The sequence below is a fragment of the Fusarium musae genome, chromosome 2 (genome assembly GCF_019915245.1).
Source record: "Fusarium musae strain F31 chromosome 2, whole genome shotgun sequence".
Lineage (NCBI taxonomy): Eukaryota > Fungi > Ascomycota > Sordariomycetes > Hypocreales > Nectriaceae > Fusarium > Fusarium musae.
Genome location: NC_058388.1, coordinates 2,967,448 through 2,981,645, shown reverse-complemented (window position 1 = coordinate 2,981,645; position 14,198 = coordinate 2,967,448). Strand labels below are relative to the sequence as shown.

The following is a 14,198-nucleotide window of genomic DNA, read 5'->3' as shown; positions in this document are numbered from 1 at the left end:
CAAAGTGTAACCCCACAGCAGCCCAATCGAAGCCGAGCATGTGTGTAACGTGGGCGACGTCTGTGTCAGCTCGCCTGCCAGCCCCGTGGTGATCGACAGGTCGTCAATCTCGGGTATCAGGACGAGCCAGATGACAAGAACAGGCCTTGTGTTGCAAGAGCACAGGGACCGTGTATCTCAAGGGTTACGTAAAATAATGTAATTTTACAGTCGTGAGTATTGTAGTGTTGAAAGTGGTGCACGGGGCGAGAGTTGCTTCCTGGAAACCCATGTTCTAGACACTGTTTCGTGTGCTCGAAGAGCCGGATCGACACCACGAAGACAAGGCTTGTCGGGATAGCGTCGGCATCGTTGACAAGGCGCAGATTCGAATGCCGGAGGGTAATGATGATCGCAAGATCTGGGTGATAATCACAATTAAAACCTCGCTGGGGCCCCTTGCGCGAGTTATGTTTCAAACATCCCTTTTCGGCTTGCCCTTTTCCAATTAGGAATAGTTGGTTCTATTAAGTCTTTCCATCAGAAAATTACCATCCCAGCAGCCTGTAGGAGGCTCGGCTGGAATCCGTATGAGGGCCAGAGGGCAAGTTCCTACTGACCAATGCATAGCACCGATTTACCCAAGGGCCAATGATCTTCCCACTGTTCACAGAGTCCAAAGCAATGAGAATATTCTGGCCATGAATTCATCCTCCCCCCAGGATAATTCAATATAAGGGCTTTCTTTCGATGAGAAAAGCCTGTTATTGCTTTCCAGGCTCACCGGGGCCCAAAACATCAGTGCTTGGACCATATGGATGTGTGCTCGTGAGAGGTGAGCGAAAGAGCAGACTGTAGAAAGTGCCAAGGACTTGCTAGGAAACATTGGTAATGTTGACAGCCAAGAGCAAATCTTATTCCGTAGCGGTCTGCGAGCTTCCTTGTGGCCTTCGCCATTTCCCATGCTTGGCCATATCAGATTTACGGCTTAAGACAACTTGGTGTTATTTCCGTAACAGGGCGAATGAAGAGGAGGGTCGCCCTTATCGACAACTGGCTGTATCCCGGGTCTTCATGCGTCGCGGGGCGCCACTCCCATCATTGCTATAGCAAACGGGCGGGTCTCTATCGTGCATGTACTTCCGAATCGTAGAGGGCACCAGGCGTAATGGCTGCAAAGTGGACCGTAGATAAACAAACATCTTGTGTTCTCAAACATCACTGAAAGAGGCAGTTGGTTTATGTAGAACATTCTGTAGTCGACTTGGTCCGATTTGGCTGGATCGTAGCGACTAAATGTCAGAAGATTTGATGGAGAAAGAGAGGACATCCTGACTCTCTATGACTTTGGAAAAGAAAGACCCCCGCATCGATCACTAGGTCGGAAAGTTAACGCGCCTACCTAATAAGGTAATGTATATTTGAATCGCGGAAGGGTTGTTCCTTCATACCAAATCGAGGGTGCTAACCAGGGCGGCACCTTTGGTTTTTTTCCCTCAGTCCAAGGCACACTTTTCCGTCTATATCCATAGGCTAGAGCAAAAGGCCAACACCGGTGCACAGCAAATCACCCACACATAACTCTAATTGATACATGATATATGACACGGCACTGAGTTTGATCTCCCCGAAAAGTCATCCTAATAATCAGGAGCCGTTCCCCAATATGGGGGCGGCGTCGAGCTAGCAGAGGTACCACGATGGGTCAAATCTGAGCACAAGCAAAGCCACACGCGCCAAAACGTCAATTCTCAAGCGTTCAGACTAACGAAAGGCCTCTATGTACCAGGTAGCAACTACAGTAGTCGCAATGAGTGACTGACCCTTCAAGAAAAGTACAATGTCGCAAGATCCCAACTACACAAAGTTGGGGGCAAAGGGCTTCATCACCGAGCAGACCTGGCAGGAATTGTTTAGTGCCTTGGCCTGATAATTATCCGCGCTCATTATCCGCACTCATCGGATACTGATGCTGATACTACTACACCAAGATCATAGGCGGGCATATATGCAATGCTCTGCAGTGCCCCACGAGGGTTGAAGGACGGCGCAACAGGGCAGGTGGAAAAGAACTGTAGGGGACATTTGGAACTCCGTACAAGGGAAACAAAGCCGACTTGCGACGTGCAGTCATGGCATCACTGCAAAAACCACTTTTGGGGGGTCATGGTGGCTCTCCGTGCCCTTTTCCAGTGAGAGTGAGAGCGACGCCGTCCCACCTCGTTTTTGGAGCAGTATGATGACGGCGATGCCAGAGGTTCTCAGGGTCTTGTCGTTCGTTCGTTTGGTCTTGCATGGCCTTGTCAGTGATGGACTGTTTCTGCTCCGTGGCATCTTTCAAGGGTTCACAACGTCAGTCAGTTGCCATCATATGCCAGGCTATCCTGGACCGTTGATGTCAATGCTCTTTTGTCACCCTCCACCGTGCGGTAAGTTATCGTGCATGCCCACGGTTTGGCGGATGAGCAATATCAATGTCAACGTCAAGGCAATGCGATGGCATGGCATGCCTCTGCTAGCCCCTAGCGTCGACCTCAAAGGCTGTTTCAATTCCTTCACCGTCTCGCGTTCCCGGCGTTTCTTGTCTCGTTTGTGAGTTCCACCCACACTTGCTGGAGTTGCTTCCTGACGTACCTTACGTCAAGGCTCTCATGGGTAAACACCCTTCCGCAACAAGGGCGTCTTGTGGACGACGCCTCCCGTGGAGCTTTTGGCGGCTTTAGCTCTTGTCAAGTATCTGGTACGTCTTGGGCTCCTCTTCCCACCCTTGGCATTGCTTGTTGACCTGGGATCCCTGGTCATTCCCCATGACCAAGCGCACGACTCGACAACGCCCACTCGAATGAAAATCCACTCAACAAGAAGCTCTCTGAAATCCATTCCCACAACACTAGACAAGCCTATGCGGATCCCTCGATGCTGCCGTTGAGTGGCTTGAAGGACCCTCGATTCCCACCCGCCGCCCGCGTCGCAACAAGTCACCTACAGGCACGCTTTCATTTGGCTCGCAGACCCTGCATATTATGATCCCGCCCTGTCTGTCGTCCACCTCAATTCCCAGTCCAATACGTACCCAAGGTGCTCCACTGCCTTGCAATTCATCTCAGACCCTTCACATCAGTGGCGTTCGTGAGTGCTGGGATAGCGGGGGTCCCTTTGCAAACTGCCGTCCGTAGCCTTACCCACCCACCTTCACTTGTCTGTCTCTTGTCAGTCTTCAGCTATAAGCACACCCCTCTCCATAGACATCCTATGCCACCTTTTGTACCCCATAATCCTTCTCATCTGCCATCGACGCACCCCCTCCGGACAGAAGAACAAGTTAGCGATGTTTGGTGTTCAACTTGGTAGGATCAGACCTCGAACTGCTACTTGAATAATCAATTATTTTGAGGATTTTGAGTATTCCATGTTCAAATTTATTGATGCCATCATAGCAGATGTTCATACATTTTTTTCTGCAGTCTCATGAATCTACCTCATCTCTGGCCTGGCATTGGTAGACTTGAGGGTTTCTTCCAGGATTTCTGATCCAAATCTCTTGAAAAGTCGCTGATCTTTGCGCCGTCTGGCACCGCGGACGCTACTATTTGGATGCCGTAGACTGTCAAGTCAAGTCAAGTCGACTTGTGGATTAGAGACTGTCTCCATCATCTTATGCAGCCCACAACCCCCCTGGTTTGTTGCTTGACCTGGCTACTTGGTCCTACGACCCTACCTCATCGCACTAACCCTGTCACCTCAGCCATTGTGAAAAGACGTCGGCCTGCCGATCACTTAGACCAGAGTCGTCACACCTTTTTTTTTTTCTTTCAGAGACGGGGGAACTCCACTCTTCTCCCGCAGCCCAGCCCGTTTCCAGAGGAAGATTGACGCACGTCAATTCGCACCCAGACACTTAAGACTTCGCTGATCCCACCTTGGCCCCGACTCAACTCCCCATATCATCTCCAACCTGGACGGGATCTTCTGTCTCTGATCTGTATCACCGACTTGGCTTTTATTCTAGTTAGGATCCCGCATCTGATCAACAAACCTTTTTCCCCCCTCCACCGCGCTTCTGCCCACCGATCTATGTTGATATTGCCCATCAACCTCTACACTTCACATTACCACTATCACGTACCAACATGACCATGACGCTCGACACCACTCAGCAGCGGTTTGGGCCTTCGTTGAATTTCGACTATTCAGCGCCTGCACAACCGCCTGCATTCTCGAATCCATGGTCCTCGTCCTCACCATCACAGCATCCACCTACGGGAAGCAGTCTTTTTGTTGGTAGCCAACCTGCACTCAACCCAAGCATCATGGCCGGAAAGCCACCCCAAAGTCGTGCGAGCACTAGTAGCACTTCTTCAATGGCTTCATACGGAGGCGCGATGCCTGTCCCCAACACATCTGCAGGTAAGTTTAAGATGCTAGCATCGATTGTATATGATCAATTAACTAACAAGCCCACGCAGATCTTCTTAGCATTAATAGAATGCAAACAACATCTGCGGCTTATGGAGATCCCACTTACGCTACATCTGCCTCTCCTGTCAACCACCAATTTGCGCCTACATCAGCTGCCCCGTATGACACGCTGGGCTACGCACCAGCTCCTGTGCGCCCTCCACCCTTTGGACTCGCTCCGGCTGATGAGCACGCCAGAAGGTACTCCCAACAGTAAGTATACTCAATCTGACGGAACTATCCCTTACTGACGCTTGGGGGGCAGTAGCATCCAGGATGAACGGAGGAGCTTTGCCGATGCTCTCGATGCTAGCCATGGTATGTTGGCTATGAGCCAGGAGACACCTCGACCTATCTATGGCGCGCGAAGTGATCGATCCTCTGTTGATTCCTATGGATTCCCTTCTACCCATTCGACTAGTTCTTCTATTTCTTCCAGTGGTAACTTCAGCTCTTACTATGGCGACTCCGTTTCTGATTACTCAACTGCGGGTTCTGATATTGAGTCTGTGTCTTCGAGGACCCTACCCCGACCTCAGGGCCTCATGGGCTCACAAATTCCGCCTGCCCCTCAGTCCATGATGGGCCAGTTTAGCTCCAAGGTTTCATCCAGTACACAGAAGAAGCATAAATGCAAGGTCTGCGATAAGCGATTTACTCGACCTAGTTCTTTGCAAACCCATATGTACAGCCACACGGGCGAGAAGCGTATGTCACCTTGCACTCAGAAGATGCTCCACCTACTAACATGATGCAGCTTTTGCTTGTGAGGTAGAAGGATGTGGTCGACATTTCTCAGTTGTTTCCAATCTTCGACGCCACCGAAAGGTCCATCGTGGTGATGCCCGCTCCGAGGCTGGCTCTGAAGATCATCACTCGGACTAAGGACGTTTTCTGACGGGCTGTGGTCCTCCGATCAAACACTTTAATGACGAGCACAGGATATTAGTAAGAGAAACTGGAACCTAAAGAGAGGCGATCCAACAACAATCAAAATGACCGTCTGGTTGGCAACAAATGGCATTGTTTTATCACCTGCAAATATTATTACAACACGGCTCAGTGCGGCATAGAGAAATGGGACAGAAAAGGATGAGAACTCATGGATGTGGGGATGAGAACAGCGACGGTGTATACGATTCAAGTCTATCGCTTACGGTGTATGGGGTTTTTTGCCCTTGAATTCTGGGGTTTACTATTGGTATTATGGGATGGGAATAGGCGGAATGCTGGGCCGACCTACCGATACCCTTCCACGCGGCGTTTATGGAGTTGACCAAGCTACGGTCCTGTCGTTAATGTTTAGGCACACGATGCCTTGAGCTATATTTCGAAGCGATCGTTCATGCCCGTTATTTTAGGGCACCTGTTATTCTCTCGACACTAAGGCACTGTGAGCCCAGGGCCCTACTGAGATGGCCACAGACGAGCTTTTAGTGGGAGGCTTGTACTACTAGTTTCATATTTTACGGTCATGATATACCCAGTCCGAACCATGCACAGCCTGATCTGTCGTTGATGGGCCAGGGGCTTGACAGGACAAAAGACAGACCAGGGTGTTGGCAAGATATGGGCACGACGATGAAGTTGATGAGAAGAGGTGCAGATTATAGAGTGCAGGCAGTCTTACAAGAATTATACTTAAGATTAAAACTCGATTTAAAGTTTGAATTGTGACAAATGAGGTGATTCTTTTGAGCGCCGTGTTAACTAGCCAGATAAACATAAGTTCATTATATGGCGTGGTCAAGGGACACAGGGGAAAGAGGTGAACATTTTCCACGGTGATGGGAATCTATGAGAATCCCATACTCTGGTGGCAATGCACAGTTTTGGGACAGAACATGACTCGCCAGTTGATAGCAGCCAAAAAGAAAAGCAGTCGTGCTTTGTCAAGCAAGGATCGTAAAGGGGCTCAGCAATAAGCGCGAAGGCGGCTGGACAGTCTCCCACTCCCCTCCATCTCGCCGTCAGGTAACGAGATAGCCGCAAGAGGTGACCCTGGCCTGCGTCAAACGAGGCGAGGCGGTATTGCCGAGGGAGCTAATGTACAGAGAGCGAGAGAGAGAGAGAGAACTGAGAGATGTCAAATTCAACGTCAACGCCATTTGTTCAGTCGATGATAGCAAAGGTGGATGACTTGAGGACGAGCACTTGAGACACAGACGCGTAATGCAGCCCCTAGTCCTCCTATGCATGTACCAGCGATTGTTGGACGCACGCAAATGAATTTGCAGCAACAGCAACAGCAACAGCAACAGGAACAGGAACAGGAACAGGAGAGGAAGGACAGGAACAATTGGTTGACCATCCCTGCACCTGGTCTGTTATTGCCTGTCGATCATGACCTAGAATAGTAGACACCGGCGTTTCAAGTTAGGTACATCCCTACCGCAAGAGGCATCGTTATTGAGCCGATGGTATTGTCAAGACCGGACAAGCTTTGTGGGGGTGGAAAGGTAGGGAGGAGTCGAGAAAGGTGTTGGTAGATTAACTTTGAAAGGTGAGATTGAGATTGGGCTGGTAGGTTGGCTTGAGAACTGAGGGTCCTTTTGGGGTTTGAGCAAGGGGGACGACGTATCCGTACTTAGTATCTAAGGGGGAAATGTACTGTAGGAGACCCCCCTCCCCCCCGGAGGATATGGTCCAAATGGTTGAGCCTCGGTTTTGACGTCCATGGGTGAGTGGATGAGACGATGGCCTTAGCATGTATTCAGTTTAGCTTGCGAGAGGTCTTGGATGGTGTTATTGGGTACTGAACTGATGCTACTGAAGAAGGTTTCTTAGAAGTCAACTAGAAGGTTTTCACTAGAGATGAACATTGAAATGAACGGCTCTAGATACGACATTGCGCAAGCAAAGTTGCAATTGATTGATTAGAAACTGGCTCTATATCCGTCTTCGATCTATCGCTTAGTAGTCGGTCAGTCAGTCAGTCAGGAGACTACGACTACCTGTATCATCTCTTAGTATCCAATGTATGGAGGCTTATTAGGCTGGTTCATGGGGTTCAGTGGAGTCAACAAGGGAATTACCCGTCTCCCATTTGTCAGGGTCGATAATTCCCTTTTTTTTCTTGCGCTCAGATTCCGCATTCCCATCTCATTCTCTCATTCTCATTCCCCAGTTGCCCCCCTCAATATTCCATTCAACAACCCTGGTCTTTTACAGCTGCCCCCTCCCCCCAAATCCGTTAACCGCGTTACACCCTGCTTGTTGGTTGAAAATCGATCTGATTGCAAGCCACAAAACTGGGATGTTGGAGAGAGATCTCGGTTTCAGCTCATGTTATGCCACCAAAGACAGTTGCATTGCAGTTGAAGATGATCGGTCGCTAATGGCACATAAGTATAGTACTGTGTTCCGCGTTGCCAACAGCTCAACAATTACTTAAATTACTTACCACACATGGGCGAGACTGATATCTATCTATCCGTAGTGTTATGGAATTGCTAATAGCCGACCGAGGCGCCCTGTTACAGACGATGCATGTGGGAGGACTCATCCTCCACTTGCAGTATGCGTACGCTGGTTCGGATTACTCGATCAGTTCGATAACAAGGTATCCATCAACTCACTCATCCATGCCCAGCCTCCACGTTGGGCAATTTACCCTCTGTGGCAAAAAGAACGCGCGCGACATGGCCAAAATATGTACAGATCGTTCAACTGCAGTGCTGGCTGTGACAGTGGAGGCTGGCAGCCGAAATAGAAGAAGGGGTTCTTGTGGTATAGACCCGGGTAGCTGTTGTGCCATGTCACGGCTTTGGTGATATGACATATGACGTCTCTCACGGCTGAGATGTGAGCGCCCGGGTCGCGGAAGCCAAGAGACCCGGCGCCGTAATGACGGATTTGCCTCCACGGCATGGGATGGGAATGGCCGATTTGTGAGACACCAGTTCACAACGGCGTTCCGAGGCGGTGCAACCGACCTTCTTTGGGGTTGGACACGTTGAGCGAGTGCATGCATGACCGTGATAAAAGACCCTTGGGGCGAATTCTGGGTGTCATGTTCCTCAACTTACATCGAATAGCAGAGATAGGTATGTATGTACAAAGTGTGGTATACACTAGGAGGCAGGTACTTGAGGAACTAGAGTGAGTACCTTATAGTACCGTCAAAGTCGTTTTGTCGCCCCATTTTAGCACCTGAACTAAACCCCGAAGCCGTTGACAAAAATGGCTGCCCTGCTTATCCATCGCCTCTTTTCGACCCCAGCTTTTGCCTCACACAAAGTGCGTAATGCTGTCGTCGTCGTCGTACAGTACTAAATTACATGTTCACAATGTCGCATGCACCATTCGTAAAAAGAAGGAAAAGGGACCTCGGATTGACCAGAAGCCCGAAACAACGACAATGACGACGGTCGTGGGCCGAGCAATGACGTCGACGGAGAAATTAGACTCGTCGTCCGCGTTTGAGATTATGCCACGGACTCTGGCCTCTGCGTAAAGAAGCGCCGATGATGGGATCTTCAGGGTCCTTCTTATTAGGGGGCTAGTACCAATTCAGCTTGGGGTTATGAATGATGGATGATGGATGGGTGGATGGTTTGGAGAGAGTCAGGGAAAAAGTCAGAAGCGACAGCAATGGGCAATAGGTAGCAGTAGCAGTAATTTAGTAGCTACAGTACTAGTAGTAATACTGGAGCAAGAACAGCAGCAGGGGTGGTGACATTTCGTCTCGGTGTGTTTCCTGGGCCGCGATGTGGAGTAGGATAAGCTAAGGAGTACGGAGCATGTAACCAGATCAAATCAAATCAAATCAAATCAATGAATCAATCAGCTACTTACGGATACGTTGTACAGAATTGGGCATCTATGTATAGAGACAGACAGACAGACACAGCTGAGAAAAGAGAGGGTCGGCCGGTCACTGTTGGAAAATTGATGGGGCGTGGAGAGATGGATTGAGCGACTTGGACGAGAAACTTGTTTTCCCCTCTCCTCTGCCTGCTCGTTCCTTATCTTGCATCTACCTAGGTAGGTAATTACATGTACATGGATAGTGAGAAGGGAGAATGAAGGGTTGGGTTGGGCTTGCTTCTGCAATCTGCATGATGAAATAAATGCCCAATTGCTTTGCGGAACATGGAGCTATACCATATTAAACCATCTGATAATATCGTCCTGCCTGAAGAAGGCGACGGTAGGTACAGGACAGTATAGATTCTTTTCTGGCTGTTGGGTTGGGATCAAGTCAAAGTTTGACAATTCTATAGTAACACTCAATAAAAGTTAGTGGTTAACCACTGGTAGGCATCTAACTACCTAGACGTTCACTCGTATCTACGGTTCGTGTAAGCCCACAATTCAGACTCCGACTATGTATGTTGTTGCTAGGCATTGCATTGCAGCCTCTTGAGAAAAGAAAGAAGAGGAAAAAAACGTTGAAATGTTAATGGGGGCTGTGACGTCAGAGGCTGCGGTAAGGGTCCCCGGCTCCGTTGCTGCAAAGACCCGGCCGAGCTCCACCCGCTAAACGTCATCGATGAGCTTGTTCATTCGCTGCCGCAGATGGCCGAACAGGGACAAGCGCTGCGTGCCCACATTCTTCCCCTTCGACTTTTTGCATGTGGGGAGAGCGAGGGTGGGGGCGTTCGGAGGGCGTGAGTGTAGAGGGCTTGTCCAAGATACATGACAGGGGATCACCGACGGGTTTAATTTATTTGCATTTAGTCTCTGATTGATGCCGGGACATGGGTGGGTTTGACTGAAGCCGGGCTAGTCAGCCTACGCTATGCTTTGAGCTAGGGTACAGTAACCAGTCTGTCTGTCTGTCTGCCATAGCAGAGTACTTACTATACACCCATACATGCAACACAGGGCGAGCATAGGTAGAATATCAGAACCCGGATGTGGTTATACAAGCATTTATGTACATGTCCAGGGACAAACATCACCACTAGGCAACCTTTCAATCCATCATGTCCCAATTAGTGAGTTTAGGGATAAGTTGTTACGAGCAATTTACCACAACTACAAGTACAATACTAGCTAGGAGTCTCTTTTTCATATCACTGGTGTCATCACGCATCCGCAACCAACACTCCACTCACTCTACTCTACGTCTAGTCAGTTAGGTATGGTATATACCACTCTGTGATGCCACTACATTATCACTTTCCGTGGTCACCTGTCGGACTGGGTCCTGGCATTACCACAGTACAGTGTGTGCTCAATGTAGCACGAACCACCCATCTCTACTCCGTAAAAGCACACACTCTCGCAGCCTTGCCGAGTAGTTAGTAACGTGCTGTCGTCGTGTAAGTGGGCACACAACGAAAACGAGGCCCATGGGGATGCTAACTCAAGCCAAACTACAGCACATACGGTACGGATATGTACAGCCCGGCCGACCAAGCTTCCCCCTTCTTGAAACCATGCCAGCCAGCCCATCTGTCAATGGCAGACCCTCTCACCCTTCATCCTCGTTTTGCCACTTCACGAACATTCATGGACCGAAGGGGGAGAAGAGCCAAGCTCGTTCTCCCATGCACACTGTGATGCTGTATACAATCTCAGCCTTAGTCACCCAAAGTGGAGACAACACCAACCACTCTATCGACGGATGTCTACATACCCGCATTCCCCTCCAAACGCTAACGATACTTGGAGCGCTAGGTTTCTCGACTTTTCAAGCTAGCAAGCCTCGCGAGAGACACAAGGAGCAACAAGGTTGAGTGAGACACGAAACGAAACAAAAGAAAGCCTGCCAGACTCCAGTTCTTCCCTATCTCTTAGACTCGCTCCCCTCGTACTGTATGTACATACACGCCAGGCAACTGTTCTGCCTATTGATTCTCTACCTCCTATGCAAGACTGCTCCTTAGCTTCCACTGGGGCCCAAGCTTTGCTTTTTTCAGCATTGACTTCTTCCGTGGCTTGCATTAGATGGTGTCCTTGCACTGCCATTTCTACCATTCGGCTCCTCTGGCGGTGGATTCTGACGTCCTCCAAGATATAGGCTATTCTCAATCCAGCGCACCGCAATTCAGTCTCCTCCCCCAATCCCCCGATGGCATTGCTGAGAATGCCATCCTCTTTTTTCCACTTATGTACCTACTTTATACGAGTATGTATGCCTTGACTCCAAGCAGAGAAGAGGGCATGCTGTTCTAATCACATTATCAGACATTCGGGTGCTCAATTGACTGTACAACCTCCTTTCATCCGAGCAATCACTCTAATAGTTACTCAATCAATCAAAAATCTCTACCATGTGAGAAGAATTTGTGAGCCTCTATGTAATAACCCCTGGAAGATCCTCTCTGCCCCACTCCGTTTTCTTTGTTCGTCTCCATTCTCCAACTCCCACTTCCCTCCTGATACATACCTTGCAGTATCATATCCTCCTCCGTCACCTGACCCTCCTCTAGCTCTTCCTCGCTGACTAAATTAATCACCACCCACCATCCTTCTCCTCATCTCGATTCACTTTGACTATCCCGGCCTCTATCAGTAACGCTCATTTGTCGTCGGCTTTTGTTGCCTTGCCTCTTAGCAGATTCATCTCCACATGTGCTGCTCTTCTTCAAGGATAAGCAATTGGGCGGGGTTTAGGGCCTTTCAGTTGGTTGCTCTCCCGTCCCAGCACCCAACCGATGTGACGTGTGAATCCAGTCCGGTTCTGCCTTGGCCTTGACAATCGTACATAGGGAGAGATTGCCAAAGGGTAATTAATTGTGCCAAACCCGTCATTCGGCGCCTTGGCTTGTCCAAACCTCAGCCTTCTCGAGGAGATCTGCACGCCTTTGATCTTATCATCAAATAAGCAACCGTTGCGGCCGCACATCACAACCACTTGAGAGATAGCCAGTATCTCAACAGAAGCAAGCCTCAAAGCAAAAAGGTTAACGGCGTCTAAGCTCGATTGTAGGTGAAGGACAGCCTAGGACAGCCTTCCAACATAGTTCAGCTGGCCTTGAGACCTAGACTATTGCTTGTTCCGCCCTTCTACATAGTACTAGGGCGACACAAGGCCTGAATTTGAACTCACAGCTTCATATTCCCAAAACCCTTTTCCTCACACCAGCTAGGATGTGGATTGGATTGGTTCACAAGAGATAGCTTCAATTATGGATGCTATGAAATCATCGTGGACAGAAGTGTTGCTCTTACATCCCGATGGCCCTTGGCAAGTGTCCGAGGACCGCTGGCTGGCTTCCAAAGGCTGCAATACCGCTTCGATGATCTTGGCAGACATCAGCAACGATGGCGTCGTGTCTGATGCCGGTCTGCCAGTGGAGGTGAATAAGTTGGTCTGTGAATGGATCCCGTCCCATCTTCTGAACAACGGCTCCCAAGCGCGAGAACCAAGAGCTTGAGACAAAACACATATCCCTTGTTCCTCCCCCTATCGCAAACAAGATACGTTTGCATCTTGTCACTTCTGACGTCTTTTACATACAAGCCTTGCATACACAGCCATGCATCAGGGTGCATGCTAAAGACAATGCTTACACGCGGAGCACGGCACATGAAGCACAACAAAACATCATGATGAGAATTCCATCTTGAGCCTTGTACTGAAGCACGCACACCAAGTGTCTCCACCAGAAAATCCAGCAAATGCCCACGTGCAATAACAAAGATGATAGACACGCCTTTACTCTGTACGGTAAAAGAGAGACGTACGTGGGCTTCAGCCAGATCCCCCCCTCCGCATATAGCCACTCAGAGGCACAAGGGGATACTTAGTGAGTGTCGATCACACCGTGCCTCCCCCTCCACATCAAACTTGCGCTCGTTCCTTGCTGGTATTGTCGACTCAATGCCCAACCGCCTTTGACTTGTATTCAGAACCAAGAAAATGTCGAAGGAACAACTCCGTGACACGATCCAAAGGTTGGGCGGCACGGGCCCCTTCTCCTTCCCCTCTCCCCCTGACTCAAGGCGAAGACGACAGGAAGATGGGGGGATCCTTATGGATTGAACTCTGCATCTGCCGGACTCTTGCTCAAAAGTTCCTCTTGGAGTGTGGATGAGCCGCGGGTCCGGGCGTTGACTACCGAAGAAGTGCAAATGGTTCCATCCGTGCATGATGGCCTATCCTATCAGTCCGATGATACGTCGTGCTCTGTCTGCTCTGTTGAAGTCATCACACGTACTCTGTACGGTGTAGGTACAGACAAAGTCGTTGGTATGGATAGCCAATACAAGCCAGCCTTCCATAGCTTTGGGGATCTTTCAGGCCCTAGCGTCCGGCTGAGATTCATGGCGACCTGAAAGGTAACATGCTCAATTCGCCAATGTTACTTTCGGCTGCTGACTTATGGAGAATCCCTTGGTGAGAAGACTGTCAATAAATCGCCGCCAAGCTCAGGCCTAGCTAAACTGCTGCCTTTGGATGATCGTCGCTCTTGTTAATGAGGTGAAACCACCAGCTCGGTTGAAGGACCCCAAAACTCTGCTTCATCCCTGTAGCTGTAACAAACATGCGAAGTCGGAGGCTCCGCTGTGAGGTGAGGTGAGATGAGAATTGAAATGAGTGCTACACCAGTCTTGGCAAATCATCCGTTCATTGACCCAGCAAGCGGTCAACACTCAGATCATTGTTAGGTAAAAGGGGTCGGGAAGCAAGTCGACATCGTTCACGTGGTTATGACGACAGGAGATTAGCACTCGGTGCAATGCAACCAGACATTCGAAACATTGAAGCCGTTTTTATTATCTATCAGAACGCCCTGACGCATGCAATGGCCCCCTTCCAACTTACAGCATTCCGGATTACATGCTAGCCTCCCTAAATCCATCCA

General features: G+C 49.5%; 1 protein-coding gene across 1 annotated transcript; it reads left to right on the top strand.

Moving 5' to 3' along the window:
• Positions 1 to 4,289: 4,289 nt before the first annotated feature.
• J7337_002829 (uncharacterized protein) lies at positions 4,290 to 5,322 on the top strand (the record flags this gene model as incomplete). Its single annotated transcript, XM_044820555.1, has 4 exons — positions 4,290 to 4,386; positions 4,446 to 4,650; positions 4,703 to 5,145; positions 5,195 to 5,322. 4 exons carry the CDS (start codon positions 4,290 to 4,292, stop codon positions 5,320 to 5,322), a joined length of 873 nt encoding a protein of 290 aa, XP_044684855.1.
• Positions 5,323 to 14,198: the final 8,876 nt, after the last annotated feature.